This window comes from Trachemys scripta, chromosome 2, assembly GCF_013100865.1.
Source record: "Trachemys scripta elegans isolate TJP31775 chromosome 2, CAS_Tse_1.0, whole genome shotgun sequence".
NCBI lineage: Eukaryota > Metazoa > Chordata > Testudines > Emydidae > Trachemys > Trachemys scripta.
The window spans coordinates 273,368,332-273,382,292 of record NC_048299.1 but is presented as its reverse complement, the minus strand read 5'-3'; the positions used below and the strand labels follow the sequence as shown (position 1 = coordinate 273,382,292).

General features: G+C 40.1%; 1 protein-coding gene across 11 annotated transcripts in view; it reads left to right on the top strand.

Annotated features, from left to right (window-relative positions):
- The window catches only part of PTK2 (protein tyrosine kinase 2), a 368,873-nt gene that overhangs the window by 289,016 nt on the left and 65,896 nt on the right, over nt 1-13,961 (top strand). For all 11 annotated transcript variants that reach the window (XM_034763675.1, XM_034763674.1, XM_034763673.1 and 8 more), the window contains one exon: nt 2,574-2,658. In XM_034763675.1, coding sequence (XP_034619566.1) covers nt 2,574-2,658 — 85 coding nt within the window. The remainder of the gene's footprint in view (nt 1-2,573; nt 2,659-13,961) is intronic.

The window sequence follows — 13,961 nt, the reverse complement described above, 5'->3', positions numbered from 1 at the left end:
AAGTAAGTGAGAGAGATTTCTAAAAAGTATTTTTTTCTGATTGATTACAAAATTTATAGAAAAGCTCCTGTAACTGGTTAAAATGTCTTATGATCTGATTCTGCACCCATTTAAGTCAGTGACCATTTTGTCTTCTACAAATTCAATGAAAGATTTAGTCTGAAAAATTACTGTTAAAAGTGATATCGTTAGAATGCCATATCTTGGAATCTGAAAAACAAGCTGATTTATTCCCAGTAGTTACTAAATTGCACTCAAAGAATCTTTAATTCTATTAACTGTACACAAGTCATAAGAGAATCCAGCTCACCATTCACACTTACAGAATGTCACTTTTACATTAAACATTCATAAGATAGGTAACAGTTGGTAATCACTAGCAGCCTTTGTTGCTAAAGGCTGAATGAAAATGCGTGTATAGGACCTTACATTTTAGGGGTAGGAATTGAGGCCAATCAGAACAAACTTGAAGGACTTAAATCATCATATCATATAAAAAGCTATTTGTTTTTCATTAGTCAGGATCATTAGCCTTGTATTACAATGGCAGATTTAGCACAGTCATCCGTATCCTTAATATCCTCTCTCCCTCCACCTCACCCAAAATCTGTTCATAACCAATTTAATTTTTTTCTCTTTATTTAACTCATCCTATGACAGTCCCTACTACATTTATCTTGCACATTACCTGGAAATTCTTGCTAGTTACAAAGACTTAAACTACTTCACTCAACAATAAAACTGATTACTATAAAATGTATAACAATAGAAATCTCCAAAATACCCTCCGTAGAAATCATACTGCATACTTATGTCAGAATAGAATAAAATCATCTAGATTTACAGTTAATTATACCCTAAAATATTATAGCTAAGACCATCAATTATTCAGAGTACTAATCAATGACTGTGTTTGAGTGTGGGAAAAATAGATCCATAAAATCAACTTTTAAAATGACATGGGGTATTTTTGTGTTTAAAATGTATTTGTTTTTCTCTCTGTGTGTCCTTCTTAGAATTTTAATATAGTTTCATCACTGGGATTGAAAGGGAGCAAGATTAAGAAGCAGATGCTGTGAGTGACCCAGAAAATAGATATTAAAATTGTTTAAACCCAAGAAGTATAATCTTTCCTCTATCCCAGTAACATTTGTATGTAAAAATAGAAATAATAATAGGAACAGAATGAACACACACAAGGATTAATAATCCTGTGAGGTGCCCAGCGTCCTCAGCTCAATTTACCTCAGAGAGGTAAGGAGCTCAACTCCATAATCCAGAACATGATGTTCCCTGGCTAGCATTTTTGAGCAAAAAAGAATTTTTAATCTCATCTCTGCAAATAGTGCATAGTTCTATCATTTAGGCCCTGGTCATGTGAACACTTAATACAGATAGTAAAATTAAAGCATGTCGGTTGTCAGTGAACTAAATGGGACAACTCATGTGAGTTGCATGTTTGCAGGACCCGGGCTTTTGTATTGGGACATGCTAAATTAATTGTATTGGCTCAGATATCATCATCAAGTTACGCTTCCATTGTAGCAGTAGTTATTGTGACGTGGAAGATCTGTTGTTTTGAGAATGCTGTAGAACCACAAGTAAATGAACGTTACTATCTTGTTTTGAAGATTACCTATTCAGTTAATTTGGATTTAAACGAATATTTCAAAATAACATTTTTCAATGGAAATGAAGCTTGAACATCCTAAAGCTTTTTTGAAAAGAAAAACTGGTGCTCCCTCTGTGTGCAGTCTGCAACCTGTAAAAAGTTCATTTATAAAACATACTATAGAAAAAGAAAATTAAAGATGATGTCTTAGCCCAGGAGGCCTCCTTCAGGCTGTATCAACAATATTCTCATTTTTCTACACCCAGAGGAGGAACGATTGGCTGCTATATCTTGTTTATTTCTGATTTTGAATATAGATGATGTACAAAAAAAAAATCTTTAAAATATCTGTTTTAACTGGTGGGCAGGCTATTTCATAAAATATTCACTTAACATTCTTTCTTAGCTTATGAGTTAAATAGAAACATTTAATTACTGTGCATCCTATTAATGATGTGGTTATTATTAAAGGCTTGAGTCAGTCAAAATTACATTCAGCTTCCCCTGTGCAGAAGCCCACAAGAGTGTGAAACCCCCAGAAAATCCTTTGTATTGCTTTTCATAGGCTTCTTCATTGCACAAGCCAAATACATTTTTAAAGCTGGAAGCAATTCATTTCCTCTGCATCACTTAACATTGTGCTTTTCAGCAATTTTAGAAAATGCATACCAAGGTTCAGATGAGCTGGTCATCTGTTTTTAGAATGATCTATTATTGTAAATTAGAAGTAATACTTTCAGACTGATCAAGTTTAACTTGATGTTCTAGGTGTAAACATGTAATGTAAAATGTATTGGTTATAAATGTTTAATCTTGAACACTTTCATGTTCCCAGTGTATTTTTAACTAAATATTGTGCTTAGCTAAGTGTCTGTTACGGTCTCTTAAAATATATACTGTAGTTGAAGAAGTGCATTTGTGATTGGTTTCATTTTTATTATTTGAAATTTCGCTCTTGCAGGAAAATCCAGCCATGGCTGTTGCAATCAAAACATGTAAAAACTGCACTTCAGACAGTGTGAGAGAGAAATTCTTACAAGAAGCCTGTAAGTTACAAAACATTTCCTTTGGTCTAACTTTTGGAAACAGTCCTTTAAAACACTTTATTTCTTTATGGGTTTCTCTTTCTTGAAGTCCGTTTAGCTTTTTGTGCCACATACTAGTGATATACTTTTAAATATTTTATTAATACATACAAGCTTGGTCCTGTCCTTTGATATGCGGCATACAGCTCTGCTTAGATCTTAAAAATCAGCCATTTTGCTTATGTATACACATGAAGTATTTGATTTTCCAAATTAAATGGTGCCGCGTGACACATTTAAGACTTCAGGAAAGAGACCTTCTTGGAAAGTTAAGTGAGACTTAATTCCCCATATCCTCCTTTCCCCATTAGATATTACAAAACCCTAACCTATTGCAATGTGTCATAACACTTCTAGAGGGACTGGTCTTCCTGTTTGATAGTAAGATTGCTAAGACTTTATGCCATAAGAAGGGATTTGTTAGATTGTTTGGGAGAGAGCAGGGGCCTACATTTTGAATATTTGGAGCAAGAATTTCATAATGACCTGAACTCACCATGTTAATAAAACCAGCATTTATGCATACAGAGGAAGGCCTTGCAGAACTTTGTGAGTGTGTTAGAAAATGTATCCATAAAAGTTCGACTGAATATTCATAATTGGGTGTGGAGGGGCAGGTGGGGTTAACCTCCAAAAAGAATTCCTAAGAGATTTTCTTTCCTTAACATCCTGTTTTGTAAAATAAATTGACATTACAGGCCATAGAACTGTCTTGTTTCACAGTTTGTTGCTTGTTTGTTGCTATTGTACGCCTGTGAGATCAGGTAAAATCACTGTATTGCATCAATGTATTGATTAAGGCCAAAGGTAAGAGGGCATTCCTGTTCCATGTCAGTCACCTTTTTTTTTAATTCTCTGTACAAAATTGCTATGTTCAATGCTAAAGATTTATTCCTTTTTGAGTGCAAGGTTTTTTAATTAAAAAACATGGTATGTATCTAGCTGTGTGCTCCTTTTTAGTCACTGTAGGAAATTCAGGTATTGTTCACAGTACTTACTAAGCAAACAAAGAGAAGGTTGTTGAAACATAGTAGTTTGATGCTTCCTAACAATACAGAAAAGAATGTTTTATGTATGAGAGCGCTTCTGTTTGCATCTTGAATATGGCAAATCAGAAAAGGCCATATAGTAAACAGATGAGCATTGGTTTTTTAGTAGAAACCTAGAAAAGATTCTTTCCTGAAAGAAGGAAAAGATCAGCCTGTGTTAGGTCATTTTATCCATCCCGTGGCCCATGCAGCATGGCTCCCACAGTACATGCTCGACACAGTCTAGTTCTAAGTGATTTGCTTTCCATCCTTTTCCCTAGTTGACTATTTCACAGTGACCCCATCCTTCTTTCATTTTCTATGTTCTAACTTTCCTTACCCTGTCCCTTCTTCTCAACCTCTCACTCTCATCAGGTTAAGAATATAACATAAGAACGGCCATACTGGGTCAGACCAAAGGTCCATCTATCCCAGTATCCTGTCTTCTGACAGTGGCCAATGCCAGGTGCCCCAGAGGGAATGAACAGAACAGGTAATCATCAAGTGATCCATCCCCTGTCGCCCATTCCCAGCTTCTGGCAGACAGAGACTATTAGCCAGGATCGGGAGGGATGGTGTCCCTAGTTACTTCCTGACCCATGACAAGAATCCTTTGGGTCTCCCCTATCATTTAAAAAAAAAGAAAGAAGGAAAAAGCAAGAAAGAAAAACACCCTTGGTCCCGCCTCCTGCTCAAACTGTCTCCCAATCTCCTTTCTTTCTACACCTTGTTCCCAGATTCATTAAACATGCTGTCTATAATAGAGGTCTGGAGTTCCTTTCCTTCAATTCGCTTCTTGACCCTCTTCAATCTGGCTTCCATCTTCTACACCCCACTAAAACTGTTTTTCCTAAAGTCTCTAACAATTTCTGGTTGATCAGATATTGGGCCCATACTCTATCCTTATCCTCTGAACCTTTCAGACGTTTTTTTGTATTGTTGACCACTTCCTACATCTTGATATTTTGGCTTCTGTTGGCTTTTGTGGTTCTGTGCTCTCATGATTCTCTTTTGAGCTTTCTGAACCATCTTTTAGTGTCTTGTTTGGTGAGTCATCCTCCTCCCCTCTCCCGTTTTCTGTGTGTGTCTTTCAAGGCTCCATTCTTTGCCTCTGTTCTTCTCTCTCTACAGTGGCTTTGACTACTGTTTTTGTGCTGATGACTCATAATTCTACCTTTCTATTGATGAGCTAGCTTACTCCCTCCCTTCAATCTAGTATTTCACCCTGTCGTTCTGACTTTTCATTGTGGATGTCCAATCATCTTAAACTCAACATTTCCAAAACTGAGCTCTTGATTTTTTTTCCCTCACGCCTTTTCTTCTTCCCTTTTTTCCCTCACCAGTGATGATATCATCTTACCAATCATACAATAATTTGTATGATACAAATACAACCGACCATAATTTGGATGTCATCTTTGACCCTGTCCTCTGTCTGGACCCACGTATTCGGACCCTTTCAAGATCTTTCCACTTTTTCCTACACGTCTCTAAAATCCAGCCTTTTTCCTTTCTGTCCAGACAGTCAAAATTCTCATCAAAGCCCTCATCATTTCATGTCTTGGCTAGTGTAAAATCCTCCTTTCTGACCTTGACTTTTGCAACCTTGGCCCTGTAAAGTCTATTCAGATTACTGCTGCCAAGATAATCTTCTTGGCTTACTGCTCTGACCACATCAGCTCCCTCTTGAATCCCTTCACCAGCTCTCCCTTCACCTCCACATAAATACAAGCTTCTTGTCTTTACTTTTAAGGCCCTTCACAGTGTAAACGCTTGCTACCTAGCTTATCTGTTAACCCATTGCAATGTTGACGTGCACCGCCTCTCTGCCAGCATTCCTAGCCTTGAACATACTATCCCATCTGCATAGGAAAATATTCTCAGTAAATATCCATACAGACTCTTCCTTAGCCTTCCTTAGATCCTTTATTAAGACCGTCTTCTGCTGTGAGATAATGCATATACACCCAAGTTGTTGATCATGGATAGGCTGGTGACAAGCTATTATTATTCCTCTTTCCCTTTCTTTTTCTGTTTCCTTATTTCCTATCTCTACTCTGCCCCAGTTAAAAAAAAACCAAAACCTATAATCTCATGTAACGAACAAAACCGGGCCAATTCCTCACCATACTAATTTGTTTGTGAGTTTGCTTGTATCCCCATCCATTCCCTTTCATTTGTTTATGTCTTCAGATTGTTAGCACTCTGGAGTAGGGATTGACTCCTTTCCATCAGAGGGTCCTGTGGCATCTTTAAGACTAACAGAAGTATTGGGAACATAAGCTTTCGTGGATAAGAACCTCACTTCTTCAGATGCAAGTCCTGCAAGAAGTGAGGTTCTTACCCACGAAAGCTTATGCTCCCAGTACTTCTGTTAGTCTTAAAGGTGCCACAGGACCCTCTGTTGCTTTTTACAGATTCAGACTAACACGGCTACCCCTCTGATACTTAACTCCTTTCCATGTTACTACAGTGTCCAGCACAGTGGACCCCAACCTCGACTGGACCCACTGGGCACTACCATAATTTTAATACTTACAATAATAATAATAATAATGTACAGGTGACAGAGCTGTGTGTCTGGTTTATGTTGCTTCAAATGTTTCTGATTTCGATTCAGAACCTGTGGGGTTTGGGTTTTGTTTTTTGAGAGGCGGGGGCTTGTTTGGGTTTTTTATGCTGATACAAAAGTGATAGTGCAGGTGCTTTAACGTGAAAAATGACCCAATGAAAAATTATTGCAGGGAAGAAAATGTTTTTTTAAGATCTACATCTCTATCTTCAGTAGCTTTTTTTGTTGATGTCTTAAACTCATCTCTTTATTTCACAAAGCTGCATGTTACCATTAACACATCTGTATACAATTAAATTGCATGTTGCCACTTCAGCTGCCAGTTTTTAAGAGGGCTTTTTCCATCTTCCACGTGCTATAATGAATAGTTTCTTCCTCCAAAATATTCATTCTTTTCAGATGCTAGTGATTAGGGAATCTTGTCTTTAGAAAATCATCTCCAGGACAGAAAATTGGATAAAAAAATATACTAATGTGAGAACTAGGTAGTACACTGATACAATAACTTTGCTTCTCTGGAACTGGGAGATTCAATCAAGCAAAATCAATTTGATTTAATTCCTAGAGTACATTTGTCACCAGAAAAAAAGTCTGTAGTATTTAAAACTGCCAAGACCCTATCAGACAAAATAATGAATTATTATTTTTAGCAGTAACTTCATTTTAAGGGAACCTCTCTGGTCAATTTAAGCTGCTTTCCTGCTTCATAATCAAATCAATACAATGTATTCCACATTAATAAATCTGATTTTTTTTTAAACTGCTTTGGCTGTGATTATCACAAGAGCACTCTGAAGCTTTCAAGATCATGGTGCAATCTGTTCCCAAAGAAATAAATTGTATTTACTAATAGTTAAGACTGGAAGTGAATTTCAATGAAGTCCAGGTAACTTTGTCCCCTCCTTCAAACCACCAAAAAAGACACTTAGTTTGCAAAAATTGTCTATTTCAAAAAAGCCTGGAAGTGAATGGTTAAGGGAAGGGATCCGGCCACAAATGCAATGTAATCCTTTATTATCCATTATCATCCAACTCGACTTACCCTACTAAACCAACCTCTACTTATACCTTTGCTTTGTTCTGTGAGAGAAGTATGCTGCTGTATGTATACTGTTAATTTCCTATATTGTTTAATAAATGTATTGTAAAGTTTCAAAGGGAATATAATCACAGGGCACCTTGTTATGTCTAAGTTCTATAAGTTTTCTCACAGGGGGGTGCAATACTGAATTATTAACTAGACAATTCTTATGAATATAATAGGGATGGTTATTGTGAAATGTGTTAATTACATGACAGCAGTGTGGAGGCTGAGAAGACTCTCCTGGACTAATGAGACTATGGGTACAAAAATCCTTCATTTTTGCAGCATTAATCTGCTGTTAGAAGCCAGAAGTATAGAGGGTTTTTTTTTTTTTTTGGCCCATATTATGTAAACTAAAGTAGGCCGTTTAATTTGAGGGAAGAATATACATTTCTGTTGAGCCACCACAACAGTATGAGCTGCAAAGATAAAGGAAACCTAATTTTAAGATATATTTTAGGAAGCTTGCTGTGTGTCACGAGATCAAACCTAATCAAAAGGCTGATGTTTTTGCTTCAGCTAGCAAATATTATCTCCCCCATTGCATTAGTAAATACGGTGTACAACTATTACATGAAAGGTATCGTTATTGCACTGCTGGGAGTAAAAATAAGTTAATTATGCCCATAGCAAATAAAATCTGATGTAAACCAAATCATTACATGAGATTTTCTATGGGTATCATATAACATTGAAATTCATTTTATATGGTTATTGAATTATACATTTTACTTTTCCCTTTGCTTTCTAACAAATAAGAAATGTGCAATTGAACTATTCATAAATTGTTCTTCAGCGAGTATTGTCCCTGTTGGTGCTTCACATTAGGTGCACATGCACCCCTATGCCTTAGAGATTTTTGGTAGCAGTGCCTGTTCTCCCCATGCATGCACCCTACACATCCTTGTGCCCCGTAGCAAGGCTATATAGGGCTGCGTGGGCACACCACCATCACATCGTTCTCAACCACCTTTGGCCAGAGATGAAGTCTAATATGTGCCTCTTTGCTACGTACCTGTTTCCCCCTTTTATTAATGTTTTAGCTGTATAATTAGTACTTTATAGTTGGAACCTTTGTTCCTCTTTTATTAAAAGAAATGCATTTTTGTTTTTCTGTTTCCCCTATTGAGGGGCTTGAATAACTTCTCTTCTGTTGGGGATGCCTGGCTCCTTGGGATTTAAAAGGTGCCTTTCTTGTCAAGAAGCAGTCCCTGTTAGTGATGGGCACTCCCACTGCATTCATTGCTTGGGAAACTAACATTCCCTGCAAGTGTAAAATCTGCTCTTCTTTTAAATGGTTATCCCATTAAAAATAGGGAAATCAAGTATAGACCATTAAGGATGAAAGAAGCCTAAAGCCTGGCTTTGGATCAGGGTACAGAGACCCTCCACATCTGCCAGTACCCCATTGTCTTCGAGATCAAGGCCACTGAGAGCTTCTAACAGGAAGACAGCACCGAAATCCTGGTCTCAAGCGCTCTCCTTGACTGAGGTACCAATAACCATACCACCGGTACCAAGAGCTTCCCACTTCAAGTATAAGGAAGGGAATAAGAGAAGCAAAATGAGAAAGTTCCTGATCAAAAACGATCCAGTCACTGGAGGCCTCAGGCCCCGAGAGGAGTTCTAGTGAGGCTCCGAGTATTCTGGGTACCATGAAGCATGTTAAGTCTTCAGCTAAGTCTCTGACCTTAGTAGTATGTGGTCGGTACCGAAGACTACTACTACCAAGAGACCAGCTTCATTAGAATACTCAACCCCCCTGGTACCGACACCAGTGCCTCGCACAGTGCCCTCTGCAGCATCATTGGTGCCGGTACTGAGTTCTTCTGTGTTTCCAATACTGCAGGAATTCCAGTACCCAAAAGACGTGAACATAAGAATGTCCATACTGGGTCAGAATAAAGGTCCATCTAGCCCAGTATCTTGTCTTCCGATAGTGGCCAATGCCAGGTGCCCAAGAGGGAATGAACAGAACAGGTAATCATCAAGTGATCCATCCCCTGTCGCCCATTCCCAGCTTCTGGTAAACAGGCTAAGGAACCATCCCTGCCCATCCTGGCTAGTAGCCATTGATGGGCCTGTGCTCCATGAACTTATCTAGTGGTACCAAATGAGCCTGAGTCTCTGCTCCTTGCAACTTCTGGATGCCTATTGGTACTGAGATCAGCTGGGTCACTGTCTGCTTAGGTTTCTGAGAGACCTACCTCTTCTCCATCTTCGACTATCCATGAGGATGGGATGTCACCTCTGATACAATATGTGGAAGAGCATTCTGACTAAGACTCTGAACTTTGTGTTCAAGGATCTCCAATTTATTCCAGGAGATGTTAATCCCTGTTGCAGATGCAAGGCACCAGACCTCTGCCTTCCAATAATTGGGATGAGAGCACTGGATTCTTTCCCCCATGCCTTATCACTGCACTTCACTGGCCTTCCTGCAATTCATGGGCAATGTATTGTCAGCAATTTTAAGGGACCTCAACTCAGTTTCACTGAAAACATAGAAGACCTTGTTCCTTGGTACTATCCATCCCTCTTCCTCATTCTGAGCCTGAGAAGACCTTTGAAGAGCAAGAGGGCAAGGGCAGACAAAAGATGGTCATGCCACCACCACCATCATTAGCTGATGACTTCTGACAATTCCAGGACCTGATGAAGTGGATTGCTGACAACCTGCAAGTATCCCTGGAGGAAGTCTGAATTCCCATCACAAGCTCCTGGACATCTTACACACCTCTGCCTCAGCACAGGTGGCACTGCCAATTAATGAAGCCCTCCTGAGCCTGCCAGTTTCATCTCGCAACGTCCAGTAACGGCCCACCCCTACATGCAAGAGGGCTGATATATACGCATACATACATATGCACATACATACATACTACCCAGGGGTTCTGAATTTTTATTTTCTCATCCAGTACCAAACTCTCTGTTGTGGATGTAGTCACATCCACTATGAAAGGGGAAAGCAGCATATCCAAAAAATCACCCCTTATAACAAGGACCAGAAATGTCCGGACCTGTTTGTTCGTAAGAGCTATTCAACAGCAACACTTCAGTTCAGGATAGCTAACCACCCAGGTGCTGATGCAACATACACCTCTACCTCGATAGAACGCTGTCCTCGGGAGCCAAAAAATCTTACTGTGTTATAGGTGAAACCGCGTTATATCGAACTTTCTTTGATGCACCGGAGTGCGCAGCCCCGCACCCCTGGAGCACCGCTTTATCGCGTTATATGCAAATTTGTGTTATATAGGGTCGCGTTCTATTGGGGTAGAGATGTATGACTACCTGAACTATGAGAAGTTTAATGCTTTTATTGACCATTTACCACAGGAAAATCGGGAACAGTTCAGTGCTACAGTAAAGGAGAGTCAGCTTTTAGCAGAAGCTTCGCTGCAGGCTTCACTCAGTGCAGCGGACACTGCAGCCAGGTCTATTTCCACTGTGGTAGTGAAGAGGCAAGCTTCCTGACTTCAGTTGTCTGGGTTTCCGTGGGAGGTACAATCGACTATGGAAGATTTATCTTTCTATCTAGCTTTCCACAGATTCCATGGTGGACTCGCTTCATACCCTAAAGGACTATCGGGCAACAGTTAGGCCTTTAGGGATATATGTGCCTGTAAACAAAGAAAATTTAGCAGGCCTCAGTTGGCACTAAGATCCCAGCCTGCTCAATTTTCTGTCTTCCATAGGCCACCTGAACCAGTAGCTAAGAGGTCGAGGATGAATTGCTACGTGGAAGTAGGCATCTTTGAAGTCAAGGGTTGCAAACCAGTCCGCTAATTCTAGGGACAGAATTATAACTGCTAGGGATACTATCCTGAATTTCAGATGTCTGACATGCTTGTTGAATTGTCTGAGTAGATACTCTTCCCCGCAGAAGCAACGGTGGGAAGCTGGCTTGGACTTGTAAATATATAAATAGCACTACAGGCAATGGCCTGCTGGAACAGTATAATAAAGCATAGTGGTCATGAAGATGGCCTGGAGTGAATGTGGTCTGTACTTGACGTTAGAAAGGACTCACAAAGAACCACCCTGACAGAGCACTTCTGGATTCGATAACTTTGATAACCCTCTTGAAGAACCTTATCCAAAAAGTGCAGCTCATCCGTCAAGATCCAGCAAAGACATGTTTGCAACTGCTGGGACATATGGCAGATTGTGATTTTGGGATGCAAAACTCCATGTTTGGTGTCTCCAGGGTTGGCTCAGGACTGTTTTTGTACCCAGCAAACACATTCTCCGCAAGCAGATATTGGTATCAAGTCAGGTCCTACAGTCACTCACCTGGTGGATGAACCCATCCAAAGTTTTTGCAGGAATCCTGTTCAACCAAAATCCTCCTACAATTGTATTAACATCGGATGCTTCCCTTTTGGAATGAGGAGCACATTTTGGTCCTCAGACAATCCAAGGCAGATGGTCACAACAGGAACAGCACTTGCACATCAATCTGTTGGAGTTAAGAGCAGTCAGAAATGCTTGCCTGCACTTTCTTCCCCTGCTCAAAAACAAGTCCACCAAGATCATGACAGGCAACACAGTGTGCATGTATTATATCGATTGTCAGGATGGAGCATGTTTCTCCTCACTCTGCACCAAAGCAGTAAAGCTTTGGAATTGGTGCATAGCCAATTGGATAGTCATCTCAGATTCTTACCTCCCAGATGTACAAAACCCCATCGTGGATAATCTGAGCAGACGTTTCTCCCTAAATTACTAATGGCAGTTGACTCTTAAGTTCTCAAAAAAATATTTGCAGGTTGGGGATTTCCAGAGGTCAACCTTTTTGCCAAAGCCGCCAACACAAAGTGCAGGAAATTCTGTTCCAGAGGCAGGGCTCGATCCCCAATCTCTAGGAGATGCTTTCGTTATTACATGGACAAAGGGTCTTTTCTGTGCATATCCTCCAACTCCATTGCTCTTGAAGGTCCTTATCAAGATCAGACAGGACCAAGCCAAAATCATTTTGATTGCACCAACTTGGCCAAGACAAGTTTGGTTTCCTTACCTGATCAAACTCACCTCTTGCCCTCTGTGTTCCCTCTAATTTTTTCCATCCATGTGCACCATATCTAGGTAGTTAGTGCAGATATGCGCCAACAGTAGAAACAAAAAACCTAGATATATATATATATATATATATATATATATATATTTTAAACTTACCATAAGGATAATTACTCCAGCCAGGACAGGTTAGGCATTTTAGAACTCACTACTCAAAGAATTAACTTTAAGCCTAAGAGAAAAATTAAAATTATGAAATTAATAGACCAGTAAAAACACTAAAACACACTTTGAAAGCAGTATCAAGTAACAACAATAATAATACAAGTATGTGTTGGGAGGTGAGTGTGGAAGAGTGTGTGTGTGAGAGAGCGAGAGAGAGACATGCGCTGCCCCTTTAAGTACGCTGCCCTTTTAAGTAAATTGGCACTCAGCAGTCTGAAGCCTGCTTGTTCAACTCCAAGGCAGAGGGCAGGAGCAGCACGGCAGTGGGAGGAGGGACACCTGAAGTGCACGGCACTTGATAGCCTGCTGGTTAGCTGCCCAGCTGCGCAGCTTAGAGGGAACTTAGCTTGTCCTCCATTGTGGCTCCCAGTCAAACCTTGCCTGTTGTCTCATGATGTGGGTCAGACACTTCATGCCAATTCGAACGTTCCGCAACTACAAGCTTGATTCCTCAGTGGTTCTCAGGACTAGAGATCACATGTTCATTGGAAATACAAAAGATATTAAATAACAGAAAGGAATCTAATAGATAGACCTTCAAAAATGGAGAAGATATAGCCTTTAGTTTGGCTGGCATCATCTTTCTCCTATCCAGTTATCTCTTTTCTTGATCTTGGATTACCTATTGGAATTGAAAAATTCAGGCCTTTCTGTAAGTTCCATCAAGGTTCATTAAGCAGCAATAACAACTTTCCATGTGTCAGTAGAAGTTTTCTCAGTATTTGCTTATTCAACTACAGCGAGAGTCCTAAAAGGACTTATCAGTCTTTTCCTGCATTGTTTTGGGATCTCAATCTGATTCTTAACCATCTTATGAGACAACCCTTTGAACCATTAGCTATGTGCTCGTTGCTACAACTGTCCATGAAGACAGCCTTCTTGGTGGCTGTCACTTCTGCTTGAAGGTTTGGGGAAATGGGAACTCTAATGGCAGATCCTCCCTTTACTTTGTTCTCCAAGGAGAAGGTACCTTTACGACCTCATTCGAAGTTCTTATCTGAAGTGTCCTCAGCAAGCAAACTATTCACCTTCCTCTCCCCACTCATCCCCCAAGCCTCATCAGTCTACACAGGAGTCTACTTTTCGTACACTAGACGTTAAGCGGGCATTAGCATTTTACTTGGACAGGACTAGGCCATTCAGGAAGACCCATAGACCAGTGGTTCTCAACCAGGGGTCCAGGGCCCCCTAGGAGGCCGTGAGCAGGTTTCAAGGGGTCCGTCAAACAGGACCAGTTTTAGACTTGCTGGGGCCCAGAGCAGAAAGCCTAAGCCCTGAAGCCCAGGGCCAAAGCAGAAGCATGAGCAACTGAGCTTCATGGGGGGGCGCTGTGGCG